The 16,336-nt window shown below is 51.9% G+C and overlaps 1 protein-coding gene across 3 annotated transcripts in view; it reads right to left on the reverse strand.

Annotated features, from left to right (window-relative positions):
• Nucleotides 1-16,336, reverse strand: part of CLPB (ClpB family mitochondrial disaggregase) — a 142,055-nt gene that overhangs the window by 14,766 nt on the left and 110,953 nt on the right. For all 3 annotated transcript variants that reach the window (XM_051822565.2, XM_002708715.5, XM_008264387.4), the window contains one exon: nt 4,848-4,962. In XM_051822565.2, coding sequence (XP_051678525.2) covers nt 4,848-4,962 — 115 coding nt within the window. The remainder of the gene's footprint in view (nt 1-4,847; nt 4,963-16,336) is intronic.

A 16,336-nucleotide genomic window follows, 5' to 3' on the forward strand; every position in this document is an offset into this window, starting at 1 on the left:
GAAGAGGGCTTCCACCTGTCGAGGCTCACACATCAAGGGGGCAGAGGGACCTCTGTGGGGAGCCCAGCAAAGATTTAAGAATTGCTGACCAAAGGAATGATTTCTTGATCTCTATAGAACCTCAGGAAGGAAGAACAGGTATTTCATCTCCCATTTTACACCAGACAGGAGGAGGCTGGCCTCAAGCGTCTCTTGGCACTCCAGGTGGTTACTGAACCCCTTTCCAGGGAGCCTCAGGCATCTGTTCATCAAACAAGCTGTGTGCCAGGTGCAGGGCGCCCAAAGTGCGTGCTGCTGGGAAATCTCGGGGTGCAAAGTGGACAGGTGCACTGAGAAGTCTGGGAAGACTTATCTGTACCCAGCTGATGCCTATACCTGAGGACGAGGGGCAGACTGCTGGGCAGGTGGAGGTACAACAGGACACTCAGTGTGTGCGAAACCAGGGACAGCTGAGAGCTGTCCCCCCACCCCATCCTTTGCCTATGCGCAGCTCAAGGTTCTGGAGAGTCTCAGTGGGCTGAGACCAAAGCTGGGAACAGTCTTGTTTCAGGCTGTGGCACCTCCTTGGAGGAGCAGGCCTTCAACGGCACTCCCACAGCTAAGCGTTGTCAAAGCGCCTATCAGCAATGTCAAAATGAGTTCAGACTTCATCGTTTTGGGTTCACCAACCTTCCAGGCACCCATGTGCTCAACCCTGGGGGACAGAGCTGATGAGGGTATTTCCTGGCCTTGGAGTGAGGAGGATCTACAAACATGGTTGGTACCATGAGGTAGGTGCGGTGTTGAAGTGATCACAGGAAGCCCAGAGAAAGAGCCCTGAATCCCAGCGGAGCGCCTGGGACAGCAGGCGGCCAGCGGAGTGCGAGCTGTGTTGTGAGCTCATCACTGCCACTCCACAGCTCAGGGCTGACCTGCGTGCACCTCTCCGATCAGACACCTGGCCTCAGAGGGCGCCCAGGGAAGTGCACAACTCGAGGAGCTTATGTTTTGTGAGGGGTTGCTGAGGGAAGCGAAGCAAGAAATATAAGCCCTGCCGTGACCCGGGCTGCAGCTGGGAACAGGAGAGCGGCCACGGTGGTAGGGCCTCCCCAAGGAGGTGCAGGGGCTTCACAGGGCCCACTGTGACCAGGTACAGTGGCTGGGGGTCGCAGGGAGCTCCAGCAGGCTGTCAGGTGTGTGGGAATGACCTGTGTGGGGAATGGCTGCTCCCTGTCACAGATCAGGGAGTACAGACGCATTCCCATCATGCTTGTGAGCTGCTGGCAGGCAGGTGCTACAGCTCTTCCCCTCTCCTCAGAGCACATCAGAGATGGGCGAGGGGCCGTTCCACATCAATTAATTCGACAAACTGCATTAAGCACCTAATCAGGGCCAGGAATTGGGGTGAAAAAAAAAAAAACACCAAACAAATGATTAAGTCTTGGTATCTGTCCCCAAGGAGTTCACAGTCAACTGCTCCTGAACTAAGCAAGGCGAGGCCAAGTGAGAAACCAGCCAGTGTGGAGATGGGCCAGGAGAGAAAGAACTGCCAGCGGCGAGGGCGGCAGTGGCGAGCGCAGGGAGGGGACTGCCACTGCGTGTGTGGGAGGCAGGGCAGGCTGCTGCGAGCAGGACAGAGCCGGCCAGCGGCTGCAGGGCCAGGTTAGGGCAGCGAGACCACGCGGTGGGTGTAGGCAGGACAGGCACGGTTAGATTCGTGCTTTTTAAAGATCACTCCTGGTGGTGGTGAGAACTGATTTCAGGGGAAGGAAAGGAGGCGGAAGGGCCAGCAAGAAGGTCACTGCTGTGGTTCAGACAAGAGATACTGATGTGCTGAGCTGGGGTAGTGGCATTGGGAGCGAAGGGGAGAGGCCAGGTTTGAGAACCAGTTGACTGACAGAACTTGACACCTGATGCTAGTAGGGGCTAAGGGGAAAGGGAGGGATCAAAGAAATGTCTGCTCTTCTAATTCGGAGACACTGACTGGTGGCCAAGAACACAGGAGGTAGCCTAGTTCCCCATGTGCTCAAGAGAGACAGCTGGCTCTTCTCCAGGGAGGATGGAGGTGGTCTGCCCGACAGGTAGGCATTCTGCCTTCCCCGTGACCAGCGGCGGACTCTGGAAGGAGAGCCTTCCTTTCAGCACCCAGGCTCTGGTGTGTGGTATGTGGCGTGTGGGCTGGCTCTGCTTGGGCTCTGATGACCCTAGCAGACCGAGAGGCCGTGGGGCCTGGGCTGTGGGGCTGGTACTTTATCTCCTCCATTTGTAAGGCGGTAACTGAGCGCCGGCCTTGCTAGAGGCCCTGCAGCTGGGGATCACACTGATAAATTCACTGTATTACTTTGCACAAATCAATATCCCAGCACTTACCAGGGGTTGATGTGACCGAAATTGGTTTCAGCCAATTCGAGAGGGTAATAAATGGCCATTTATCAAATCAATTCATTCTGCGGCACTTCTCTGGCTGCCCATCCTCATGGCACCCATGGGGTGCCAGGCTCCTTCCAACCAGTCCTAGCACACGTCTGACACTAACTTAACGGACCTGTGGAGGCCTGCCCAGCCTCTAGTCCCGTACCACTCTCCTGTGTCTGCTTCAGTTCTGAGATCTTGAGATCCCAGGTGTTGCCCGCCTACCACAAATGCTGACCCAGGGAGTACCTCAGGCCTGGGTCCAGAGCCACGGGTAGCTGACCCAGGGACTGACTGTGATTCTGAACGTCAAGAGTACCCGAGCTGCAGCGCTGCTCAGCAGGGTGGGCGCACAGCCGCTGCCCTACAAGTGGAAGCACTCCACAATCCAGGCTCCAAGGGCCCTCCTGTCTTCTCCAGGGTCACTGGCCCACAGCGAAGTACAAGGCACAGGGCCTTCCTCGAGAGCTCTCAGGTGGCAGAAGGAAGCACTGAGGGTGCACTCTGACAGCTCAGGGAGGTGGGCAGGGAAACACCTGCCCTGGGCCAACAGCGAGGGGAGAGAGCAGGGGATGCCTCAGAGGTCAGCCCGGGGCCAGCAGCAGGGTGAGCTGGGGCTGGGAGTAGGGAACAGTCCTAGGTTCAAGGCGAGAGCTGTGGGCTTGACCTCACAAACACTGTGAGGACAGGGACTTGCTGTCTGGCACACACAGGAAGAGCACGTGCTTTTAGATTTAGTCAGTCTAGGATTTAGTGCTTCACTGCATATGCGAGGAAACTCATGCTCAAAGCAGCCGAGGGAGGAGGGCAGGTGGCAGAGCTGACAAGTGGCAGGTCTGTTGTGAGCCCAAGCTGGCCTCACGTGTCCTATCTCAGTGGCCCCCGCAGAGCCTACTTCTGGTGTGCATCCCATCAAGGGACAGACTTGAGAGCTGGTGAGAAGTGAGAGGTCTGAGGGCAGCCAGCAGCCTGCCAGGAAGGGACAGCACCATGATGGCGGCCAAGGCCCTGGCCCTAGAGCACACGAGGCTTCAGCCACAGATGCTTTCTCAGACCTGCACCCAGGTGCTCTGTCTGTCCTGTGGGCTTCTCCTTTCCTCCCAAACCGTGAGAGCGCCCTGTCTCCCCTCCCTCCACCTCAGACACAGCTGTGGCAAAGGAGTGTGGGTGGCTGTTCATACCCACACCACACAGTCAGCCTGCTGTGATCTGCGTCTGAGCAGTATGGCCCTGCGTATTCAAAGCTGGCCTGGATGAGGCTCCTGTGTATGCCGAGGCAGACTGTCGCTTGCTGGGGAGGCAGCCTGGTCTGTGGACTTCTTTTATCTGCTGTCGGGGTCAGGCCCCTGATGAGGGCTCGCAATCCCTCTATGTGGATGATGGAGATCAGGCTGGGCCTGGTGTGTTGTGGGGTGGACACTGGCATTTCTCTAATGGGTATCCCAGGGCCCAGAACGTCCCAGGGGAACAGCCATACTCTCAGCCCCATGGCTCTTCTCAGTGAGAAGAACCTGGTGCGTCCCCACAGCTGCTGGGCTGAGCCAGACATCTTGGGGCAGTGGTTTTTAACCCTCAGCCGGGTGTCAGAGTTGTTGGAAAGGGCTGCTAGAACACAGAACCTGGAGTTTGTGATTCCACAGCTGCTGGGGGAGGCCCGAGCTCTGACTTCTCACCAGTGCCCAGAGGACACTAATGCGGCTGGTCTAAAGACCACGCCTGAAGAAACAGGGCCTTGGGGGAGACCTGTCTCAGCCTGGCCCGGGGCTCCTCTTTCCTCACCCAGCAGTGTGACAACACCCCAGGGAGGCATCAGCAGAAGTGGAGAGCACAGGTGCATCCACTGACGTTAGCAGAGCCCCATTAGATTAGGGCTACACGAAAGGGCAGCCTGGCTCCTGGGGGTCAAAGAATGGAATTAAGTTCTAAGGGTGGAGAAGTACCCAGAAGTGGCCCAGGGGTTCTGCTTCAAACTGGGTCTGCTGCTGACAAACGACACTGAAGTGATGGAGAGGCCCTGGCCTGGCAGACAGAGACACAATTCTAGGGCTGCTTCTACGGCTGCCTTACTAGTGACGGACAACTCACACCCTCCCCACCCCCAAGCCCCACTCCGGTCACAGTTCTTTCAGCAGGGGCAGTGACTAGACGAAGGTCGGCTAAGTTCTAAACAGCCTTGAGCAAATTACGTAAGTGTCACGTACCAGTGTTCACGTGCCAGCATCTTCATCCGTAAAGCAGGGATTTGATGGGCCCACCCTCATAAGGTGGCCGTCAGGATTAAATGACCCAGGGTATGCGGAGCTTACCCTGACGCCTGGCACACAGGCAGAACTCTATGAATGTTAACATCACAAGCGCACCTCTCTTCCAGGCCGTGACAGCAGGTGGACGGCACACGGCAGCAGAGAAGCTGCTGGCCGGCCCTTCCTGGCACTGCCGGGCGCCCATGTACTCACCGGCACCCACGGTGGTGATGGCGCTCTCCTGGCCAATGATGTGCTCTCTCAGTCGCTGCTCCAGGGGGAAGCGGCGCCGCTCCTCAGCCTCACGCTTTCGCTGCTTCTCCTGGTACTGTGGGCAGAGAGGGCAAATGGCTCAGGGGTGCCAGGCCCGGTGGGACCCCAGTTCCCTTCTATCCTGCAACTCTAGGCAGAAACACAGGTTTGGGGCTCAAGGGTCCTGCTGCACAGCTCTGGCTCCCTGGCCCACTGCGGCTGGTCCAGCCCTTGGTCACGCTGTGAGGAAGGGGTGCCAGGCCTTACCCCTGGGGAGCACCCAGTGAGGAGGCCGCGAGGCAGGGCTTGCACACAAATACCACAAATACCCAAGAACCAGCCTTTTCCCTTCGGTTTCAGAGCTCATCTCCAGGACTGTGCCTTTCACTAAAAACACAACTACCTGCAACAAGCTTGCTGTGCGTCTGTCCTCCAACACTGAGGAGCTCCCTGAGGGCAGGCCGCATCTTTTCCTCCTTGCTGCTCCCAGCACAGCTGGGGCATCTGGTGAATGTTTGCAACACTGAATTCAGAGGAGACAGTTCAGAGGGAGGTACACGGGCACAGAAGAGAAAAGCACTGAAGGTGCAGCCCTGGGACTGGGGCTTCCTGGGAGACAGGGCCTGAAGACTCTGGAGGCCTGGGCAGGGAGCTGTGGATGGTCTGGAGAAGAGGAGGGAGGGGAAAGGCAGGGGTCTGATGGTCAAGCATTTATGGAGGTCAGGAGCTGGGGTGGGCATGACAAAGGAAGCAGACTGTGGACTGGGAAGGGAAGACCATGTCTTTGGGAGGCTCCTTTCCCCAGGCCTCTGTGACATGGACATCTTTCTAGAAACAGAGGCGTCAAGTAAGGCCCTGTCACAAAAGTTGCAGCTGCAGATTGCTCTTGCAGGCAGAGTGGATGAAAAATACCTGCTGCTTGGGCAGTGTTTTCCTGTTACGGTAGTGACCTTGACAGAAGTTAAAAAAAATAAATAGCAAACAATCCAATTTTGGCTGTTGCTATCAGTCTGTAACTGAAAGCTCCCATCAGTCCCGGGGTTTCATATGGAGCAATAAGTCGGCGCCAATCCCAGTGGAGCGACGCTTGCCGGCTGGAATCCACAGTGCCACTGTGTAGCTCCCTCAGGCGCCACATACATCACCTGGCTCAGCCGACTCCAGCCATATATCTGCCTCTTCCTCCTCCCTGCCCACCAAGCCCCACTCAGCACTCGGGTCCACTGGGCCAGAGAGCTATCTGATGGTGAGACGAGCACACGCTGGCTGGGGCAGTGCCAGCCTGCAGGAGGGCAGGCGATGCAAGGAGCCTGAAGGGGAAGCTGGCTTGCAAGGACTTGTTGAGTTGGTTTCCGCCCTCCCCTCAGTGAGGGGTCTCAGAGTATTCTGACCTCTGGGCCTTTGCTCACACTGTACTCCACACTAGTCTTCTCTAGGGGCCGGCGTTGTGGCCTAATGGGTTGATCCGCTGCCTGCAATGCTGGCATCCCATATGGGTGCAGGTTCGAGTCCTGGCTGCTCCACTTCTGATCCAGCTCCCTGTTAATGGCCTGGGAAAGCAGGGGAAGATGGCCCAAAGTGCTTGGGCCCCTGCACCCAGGTGGGAGACCCGGAAGAAGCTCCTGGCTTTGGCCTAGCCCAGTCCTGGCCATTGCAATCATTTGGGGAGTGAACCAACAGATGGAAGATCTATTTCTCTCCCCTCCTCTAACTCTGCCTTTCAAATATAAAATTAATCTTTTTAAAAAAGTCTTCTTTATACACAGCAATCTCTCAGTGCCATGGTATCCACCCTTTGAATGTGGCACTGTCTGTGGAGCCTGCGGGAGGGCTCTGTGCTGGCCCCAGCCCCTGGACCTCTGGAGTGCCTAACTTCTTGATTGTCTTTCTTTACTCAACCATGGGTATTAGTTACAAAGACCATGTTTCCTCCATCTCTGTGGCTCTGGCACCAGCACAGGGTCAGGCTCCCAGGGTAGTCAGTACATGCTGCTAACCGAAGGAAGGGAACTACCGTTTGTGGAATGGCAGCTGTGTGCCTGGCACTCTACTCAGCACTTGATGCACAGTGTCTTGTTTAATTCCCAGTCACTCCCCATCTGAAGTCTGGCTCCCCTTTTGGGTCTTGGTAAGGCAGGCTGAGCAGCAGAGAGAAGTTTTGCTTCAGACAGATGTGCGTTCAGCCCTTACCTTCCCTACTCACCAGCCAGCAACCTGTGGTCAGTCCACAGGGACAGCACTCATACTTCACTTGAAGGCTCCTGTGGGACGCTGGCGAGGATGAAATGAGATAATGCCATCGAGTGTGCAGCAGACTGTGGCCCAAGGCAAGTGCACACATGTGTAACAGGTGGTCCCATGTGACTCCAAGGACTAACAAAATGCTTTGCCCTTACTGAGCCTTTGCCATGTTACCCTCCTTCTGTACTACATTTTGGTAACAGATCACCTAACCCAGTGAGTTCTGGGCACTGGAACCCCTCTAATTAATTTAATCATGGGCAGAACTCCATAGATAAAAGAAAAAGTTGCTCTGGCCTCAAGTCAGGAGCCAGGTCCACAGGATGCCCCCTCCACCGCAGAGTGGCCCTTGAGGCTCCCTGCTCCAGGGAGCAGAGCTCTGCAGGGGACAGTTTCAACACCAACTGGGCTCTGGAGATGGCTCACATCTCAGTTTTCCTTACATGGAGGAGAATTCCACCTCTAGGTACTTCCCACTCACTGGGCCGTTGGGTCCCACAGAACCTGCTCTCTCCTTTTGCCACAGGGAAGGCTGAACATGACTTTTCTTTCCACTTTATGGATTAGGGTACAACTATCAGGGGCCCCCTATGTCTCTCTAGGCAAACATTTCTGTCTCCTGCAGTGTTCTTCAGTGCCATCATTTTAGGTTTCATAAGATTCCTGTTACTTTCTTGGGCAAGAGGCAGGGCCCTTGACTTTACTGGGGATGAGTAGGATGGCTGGGGTAGGGTGGTTGGTTCCTTAGAAGCTTCTAGGTGGTGGTCTTAAATATGGCTCAAATTATGGCCTAAATTTCTGAGTGCATCTGATTTTCCCCAACCTGAAGTCCCAAATATCTACAATAATTCAGAAAATCCTCTGAAAATGGATTAGACTCTTGACAGAAACATACAGCACACTGGACTGAACCAGGTTCAAAGTTACTGCTTCATGTTCTTTACCCAATGCTGAGTACAGCATCTGTACTAAGATATGTGTTGACTGAATGAAAGATTTTTAAAAGCCTGAGCCATTAGCCATATCTTGCAAAGCCTAGCCAGTACAGGAAACCAGAGAAGGAAAATTCATGGTTTGTATACATTCTACTTGGGGAAAGGAGAAAAAATGATGAGGGAAAGAGTTTGATAAGGGCTCCATAAATGTAGGCTCCTACTGTCCTGGCTCTTTGAGAAGATGGGGAGGAAGGATACAGGACTGAGCTCAAGGCTCTGCCTTGATGGGGTTCTGCTGAGGAAGACAGGGCAGTAACCCAGCCTGCAATAGCAGAGGGGCTGGCCTGAGAAAGGCACCATGAAGGAGCCACCCAGAAGAGCAGGAGTCGGGGAATGGTCATCTTAATAAAAGCCACATGCAATTAACTTCAGAAGCCCTCACCTGGAGCTGGCAGCAACCAGCTTCCCATGCTGCATCTTGGCTGGATAATCACAGACACTGGTTTCCATCAGTCTTGATTTAATATGGCACCCCTCCTGGCTGTGAGTGCATTTACAGGAAAGGGCTGGGAGGCAGAGGCGAAGCCCAGCTGGGCTCACTCTGCTCAGAGGAGGGTGTCTGGGCTGACTGGCTCTTCAGTGAGGGCTACCAGGAGAAGGGATGTGGCAGGCATCCAGATTCTGACTGTTGGGCATCCCTCAGGGCACAGGTCTGAGGACGAACCCAGCACTGAGTTCACTGTGAGAGCAGCTAGGCTGAAGGAGGTGGGTAGGCAAAATAAGACACTGGGCGGGGGCCAGTGTTATGGCACAGTGGGTTAAGCTGCCACTTGCAATGCCAGCATGGTACACAGGCACCGGTTTGAGTCTCGGCTGTTCCACTTCCAATACAGCTCCCTGCTGATGCACCTGGGAAAGCAGCAGAGGATGGCCAAAGTCCTTGGGTCCCTGCACCCATATGGGAGACCCAGATAGGGCTCCTGGCTTTGGCCTGACCCAGCCCTGGCTGTTGCAGCCACATCGGAAGTGAATCTGTGGATGGAAGACTTCTTTCTCTGACTCTCCCTCTAACTCTGCCTTTCAATAAATAAAATAATCTTTAAAAAAAAAAAAAGACCCTGGGTGGGACCAGGATAGGCAGGTATGGAAGGGGAAGAGCAGCGATGGCAGGCTGCAGTTTGCCTCATGTGGGGCTGCTGCTCCCAGACACAGATGCAGATACACACCCTACTCCTGACTGCCTGATTCAGATCCTAATCCATGTCAGTCAGAGCTTCAGCCACAACCTAAAACGGTGACAGAATTGGGTAGGGAGGTCCACAAAGGGGACCAGGGGTTAATGATGAGGATGGGGGGTGGGAGAGTGAGAGGGACACCCAGGGAAGGAGCACTAGTGATAGAGCAGCCCTGTCCAATAAAGAAGTCTGGGGGATGCAGAGAAGATGGGAACATGAGGATGGGGGATGAGACAGGCACCCACACAGATGCATCCCTGGAGAGGAAGGCTGGACAAAAAGCAGGTGTCAGCACCATCAGACTTGGGAACTATGAACTCAGTGTCCCTGATCCAGTTCTCCTCCCCTTCAGTCAAAGCTCTCTTTGTGGCTACAGCCATATTTGAAATATGGGAATCTGACCATGTCACTCCTGGCAAAGAGCAGGACTGACCCAGAGATAAAACTGGTGAAAGAGGGTTAAGAGGGGTAAAAGGTGTCTAAAGTGAGAAAATAAGTTAGTATTGTTCTCTGTGCATTGCAGTGCTTGGGGGTCCCTGATGCTAATCTACCCCATAACTGGCGATGGGAACTTGGATCACTCAGTCACAAGTGTCTGCCAGCTTCCTCCACTATCATCTCCCCCTTTGTGGTTAAGTAAGTATCTCAAGGGAACAGACCTTGACACTCCTCAGGCTTCCACTCACTAGCTTTCATATCCATTGCTGGGTCTTGTCTGATCTGCAATCGGCTGTTTTAATCCTCATGGCCTATGAAGCTGATGGTATCCGTACTGCACACAGATTAATTTCAAGTAGAGTAACAGACAGAACACGAACCCCTGTGGTTGGACTCCAGAGCCTTCACTTCACATGTGGAAGTCAGACCTCTGCCCTACCTTTAGGGAGTTCAGAGTCCACTCATGGAGATGGTGTCCCTGTTTCTACCTAAGGCTACCTAGTGAACTTATTGAAAATAAACACCAGAGGGTGTTCTTGTCAGGAATACACAATCTGAGCTGAATCACAAGGAAATGTTCGGTAAATCCAAACTGAGGGATATTCCACTAACAGGCTGTGCTTGATAAAATGTCAAGGTCATAACGACATGGAAAGATTGAGCAGTTGTTCTAGATTAAAGGAGGCTAAAGAGACATGACAACTGGATGCAACTTAGGATCTGGAATCTTCCTTTCTTATAAAGAGAATTACTGGGGTAACTGATGAAATCTGAGTAACATCTTAGTTAACATCAATACTAACGTGGGGCCACTGCCTGCAGTGCTGGCATCCCACACGGGTGCCAGTTCGAGTCCCGGCTGCTCCACTTCTGACCCAGCTCTCTGCTATGGCCTGGGAAAGCAGTAGAAGATGGCCCAAGTCCTTGGGCCCCTGTACCTGTGTGGGAGACCTGGAGGAAGCTCCCTGGCTCCTGGCTTCGGATCGGTGCAGCTCCAGCTGTTGAGGTCAATTGGGGAGTGAACCAGCGGATGGAAGACCTCTCTCTCTGTCTCTCCTTCTCTCTCTGCATAACTCTTTCGAATAAAATAAATCTTTAAAAATAATACTAATGCCCAGATTTTGATGACTGTACTGAAGTTCTCTAAGAAAATGTTCTTTTTTTGGAGAGGAGTTTACAAAAATTTAGGAATAAAGGAGCATAAAATGTGTTTCACTTACTCTCAAATGACTCAGGAAAACTGTATCTAAGTATTATTTACATCTATAAAAATAATAAATGTGACAAATATTAACAGTTGGGAATCCTGGTGAAGGGCTTACCAGAATCCATCGAATTATTTCTGGACTTATATAAAAATAAATATAAAAATATCAGGACAATGCTTCCCTTTTGGGGGTGGGTAGTGGCTGAAGTGCTGGTAATGGTTTCTTTTTTTTTTTTTTTTAAGGTTTTATTTATTTATTTTAGAGGCAGAGATACAGACAAGAGAGGGAGAGATAGAGAAAGTGGTCTTCCATCCGCTGATTCACTTCCCAAATGGCCAAAACAGCTGGAGCTAGGCCTATCTGAAGCCAGGAGCCAGGAGCCAGAAGCCAGGATCTTCTCCCAGGTCTCCCAAGTGGGTGCAGGAGCCCAAGCACGTGGTCCATCTTCCACTGCTTTCCCAGGCCATCATCAGAGAGCTGGGACACAAACCAGTGCCTATACAGGATGCCAGTGCCACAGGCGGAGGCTTAGCCTACTGTGCTACAGTGCCAGTTCCAGTGGTCCCTTTCTTGATCATGTGTGGTTAACTTGTGAAAACACAATGCACTGTGTATTTCTGATATGCACATCTTATATGCATATACTTCAATAAAAGTTTATAGAGGTTACAAAAAATTTAAAAAAAGTGAAAGCTTGCCCCTGTTATGCTTGGCACAGTGTGCGGCTCATGTGAGCCACCAGGCAGAGTGCAGGTCCCCTACATAATGAGAAGCGCAGCAGCGAACAGGCTGAACGAGGCAGGGAGGAAGAACACAACCCTCTTCCTCTCCTGGAGGGCTGGGCTCAGCTCTGATGGGAGCACCCAGGCGCACAGCCTGGAATGCGGGCCCAGAGGAGCGTCACATCCCCAGCTCCCCCTGCAGCAAATGAAAAATTATAGAGATAGGAAATATGCTTGTGATCCTGTCACTGGGATATGCAAATAAAATATATAGGATAGGCCTATCTGCCTAATATTCCTGCCAATTCATTCTCTGGGTGTGATTAAAATGAGCAATAAATTCCTCGTGAGTCTCGGCGGAATGAGGATCTGGGAGAGGAGACGCAGGCTGGCACGAGTGCGTCCCCCTCAGCTGAATATTCATCACGGGATAGCGCCCCATATTTTTGTTTTATCTGCCATCATGTGCACAGAGATATATTTCTAGCTCTCCTTCGTCTCTCAGTCAGGACATGAAAGCAGTCTAAGCGTTAGGCATTAAACTCCCCATCTATTCAAAGCCCTCGTGTGGGATCACAGGCTGCCTCCTCTTGGTGCGGGTCCCTCCTAAGCCATGAGTCCGCCTGCAAGTATCAAAGCTAAGAGCGTCTGCCTCACCCCCAGCCAGATGGGAGCCAAGGGAACCCGAAGTGAGGACAAAAGCATGCCGGCCATCAAAGGGACAGAGGTTCTTCAGGTTAGTGATGGCAAATGATCTGCAGTAATTACTCTTGTGGACTTTAAAGTGGGAAAACCACCAACGAAACTAAGTGGAAGAATGCAGATTCCAAATACACAATAGGATCATAATTCAAACATCTTCTGGGCCAAGTGGAAACAGCAGTGTGATAAGGATGGACATCATATGGCAGGGGATGAGGGGCCTGTGGCTGGAGAGTCCTCACCCCCAAGGCACTAAATTCACATTTTTGAGAAACTCTGGGATGGGAAAATAAAATGTGGATATCAGTTTGAAACTACTGGTATATACAGTAGGCTATCAAGGAGTTTTCAAAAACAAACAAACAAAAAAACCCAAAAACACAAAAACCAAAAAGAAGGCCATCAGGGGCTGGTGCTGTGGCAGGTTAAGCTACTGCTTCCTGGCATCCCATATCAGAGTGCTAGTTTGAGTCCTGCCTGCTCTGCTTCCAATCTAACTCCTTACTAATGCATCTGGGAAGGCAGCAGATGGCCCAAGTAGATGACAGGGCTGGAGTTCCCTGCTTCTGGCTTCAGCGTGGTCCAGACCTGGCTGTTATAGCTATTTGAGGAGTCAATCAGTAGCTGGAAGATCTCTTTCTCCCTCCATCTCTCCCTTTCTGCCTTTCAAATAAATAAACAGAATTTTTTAAAGGCCACTTATAAAATATACACAGATATGGTCCAGTAAAGGCTAATACAGTATCATAAAAGGAAAGATGACTCAAATCCTAATGGTCACTTATAATGTCTGATTATCTATAAGCTCTTGGCATTTTTTTTTTAAAAGATTTATTTTATATATTTGAAAGGCAGAGTTACAGACAGAGGGAGAGATAGAGAGATCTTCCATCTGCTGGTTCACTCCCCAAATGGCTGCAACAACCAAGGCTGGGCCAGGCTGAAGCCAGGAGTTTCAACTGAGTCTCCCACGTGGGTGCAGGGGCCCCAGGATTTGAGCCCTCCTCCACTGCTTCCCCAGGTGCATCAGCAGTGAGTTGTATCGGAAGTAGAACTGCTGGGACTTGAACTGGTGCCCATAGAGGATGCTAGCATCACAGGTGGTGGCTTAATCCATTACATCACAACGCCAGCCACTCTGTATTCTTTCTTATAGTGTCAGATTTCCCATCTATGAAAGAGGGATAGTAAGAGCTACTTCACAGATCTGTCAGAGGATTAGAAAAAGTATGTATTAGAGATGCTCGTATCTAGATGCACTTGATAAATGGTACCTATTATTGTAAATAATTAAAATATCAATAGTGGTTATGTTTAGGCAGCAGGGCTGGAATGCTTCTGAGATTCAGCTCAGTTGTCATCTCTTCCAGGAAGCCTTCCTTGATAAGTCATACCACTGATGACCCAGTGCAGTCACAGCTTCCTTGCTTGTCTCCCTATGAGACTGTGAGCACCTGGAATGTTTTACTCATCTGTCTTCTTCTAGTCTAGCCCAGGGCCTGGTAAGCAGATGTCATTCATATATGGCCTGCATCATTTCCCTTCATTTTTTTCTTTTCTCTATTTCCAAATATTCTACAGTAAGATATATGACTTTAAGACTTACAAATTTCCTATAACGAGCACAATCTGACTACAGAGTAATAGGTGGGCGATGCTGGACAGATGGAAGGGGAGGCAGACAGGAACAGAGCGTGAGGACGCCATGTCTAGATGGGGCTGGACGAGGCCTCAGGGGGAACCTCAGAACCCTCTGGGCCTGAGCTGTCGTGTTACTGATGCAGCGCCTCAACCCAGAGAGCCAGCTGCTTACTTAGCAGCAGAAGGAGACAGAACCAGGTTTAAAACTGTGCTCTTCCCACAAAAGTCTGCCTCAGAATTTTGAAGAGGCAGCATGCGCAGCTTGGAGGAAGATGGGGTGCAAAGAATATTCAGTCAAGTGGCTGCTGAACAGCCAAGAGAAAGAGGATGCTGCTGACGCCCAGGAAGAGCTGACGGACAGCTCAGTGGCCACACACATCAGGACTGAAGGGTCCAGTGCAGAGTCACAACAGATAAAGTGGTCTTCAGCTGAGCGGCCATGGAAACCCTGCACTGGCTCCATGTGGTCTCCTAGTCTCCAAAGGCAGCCCTTCCACTACGGCTCGGCTGCAGCAGGGAGCTCTGGCCTGCAGCTTCCAGTCAGTAAGCCTGGCTCTCAGAGTTCTGCCACCGAATGAATCTTGTCCCCTCCCACCCAGAGTTGTTACTGTGCCTAAGAGCTCAGCCTCTCCTCTCCAGCTCAGATGCCCCTACTTCCTTCAGCTTTTCCTCATGGCATGTTTTCTTTGCCACCCTGCTGCCCTCCTCTGCAGACTCAGAGCTCCATGTCTACTTAGAGGTGGGGTCTACAACTGCTCTCTGTGCTCCATAAAGGTCTGACTGGCATAGGGGTTTGCAACTACCATGTGCTTCTTTTGGTCACTGGCTTTGTAATGATGTGGTCAACATCAAGCCACGCGCCTCGGACAGCCACATTTTGTAGGTCCCTCAGTAACCCTAACCTCTCCACTTGGCACTGGCACCAAGAGCACTGCTCTCCTGCTTGATATGGCCAGACTAGCACCTGCCCTATGTCACACCACCTGACAAAACATAAACGGACTCCAGGCCAACTCCAGTACTTGTCCCTCAGGGGACACTGATTGGGCTGAAAGAGGAGACGATGGGAGTGGAATCTCTCTGGGTTATGTGAAATGGTGCATGTCTTTTTAAGGCCCGTGGGGAAGCTGAACTGACTTCCAGGGAGGCTCCTGAACAAAGGAGGGAAGCACTTGTCCTCTGGAATTCAGCAGCTTTTTATGGTTCCAAAGACCCCTTGGGATGGGCTGTGAAAAGCCAGTAATCCTCCCTCACTCCTGCCATTCTCTGGAGAAACTACTGCAAGACAGCTGCCGACCATACCTGGGATGTAGGTTGATGCTGATGACTAAGCATTTCCAGTTTTCCCCTTCTAGACACTTGGATACTTTTCTCGGCTCCCTTGTGGTCGGGTGGGATCATGGGATTGATTCTGGCCAATGAGTTTTGAGTGGCAGTAAAGGGTCCTACTTCCAGATTGAGTATTTAACTGTAAGTATTCAAAATACATTTTGCCCTTTGGCAAGCAACTGGCAACATTCCAGTGGGTGGCTGCCCTGCCAGCCAGGATCTCTGAGTGTCTGGGATGAGCAGAGCCTGCCTCCCACCCCCAATCACAGGGAACATGTGAAACAACACAAAAATAAATCTTGTTTTAAAGCACTTAACTTTTGGGTGCCTGCAACAGCATAATCTAACTTATCCTGGTACACAATCACAAACTGAACAGTACCCCAGAACCCATTTAGTCCAATATTTTCATCTCAGACAAAAACTGAGCTTCAAAAAGGAGATGTGCTAGCTCAAGGTCAGGCAGGCAGTGAATGGTGGAGCTGGAATCAGAACCCAAATCACCTCTGTCTCAGTCCAGTGAGTCAAGTGATCTGACTCAAGACAGAGGATATTTGCCACTAGGTGGGACCTGCCACACTGAATCATCTCCATGTACTTCAGCCAATCTGCAGACAAGGAGCTATGTGAGGCTGGAAGGAGAACAAGCCTGGGAGCCAGAAATGAGGCTTTTCAGGCCCAGTCCTGCCACTAAACCTACTGCATGACCTTGTGATCAAGCCTGCGAGTTTCAGTTTTGATGTGAACTCACTCAGGGACCAAAGGCAAGCCACATCACAGCCCAGGGCTCCAGCTTCCCTAGAGGAAGATGAATCAGCTGGTTTAGGTTTCGGAGATTTAAAACATGTGCCCGTGGGGCTGGCATTATGGCACAGTGGGTTAAGCCATCACCTGCAAGGCCAGCATCCCATAGGGGAGCTGGTTTGAATCCCAGTTGTTCTATCTCCTACTTCCCAGCCCCCCCGAAATGCACCTGTGGGTGATGGCCCAAGTATCTGG

The sequence above is a fragment of the Oryctolagus cuniculus genome, chromosome 1 (assembly GCF_964237555.1).
Source record: "Oryctolagus cuniculus chromosome 1, mOryCun1.1, whole genome shotgun sequence".
NCBI classification, from domain to species: Eukaryota; Metazoa; Chordata; class Mammalia; order Lagomorpha; family Leporidae; genus Oryctolagus; species Oryctolagus cuniculus.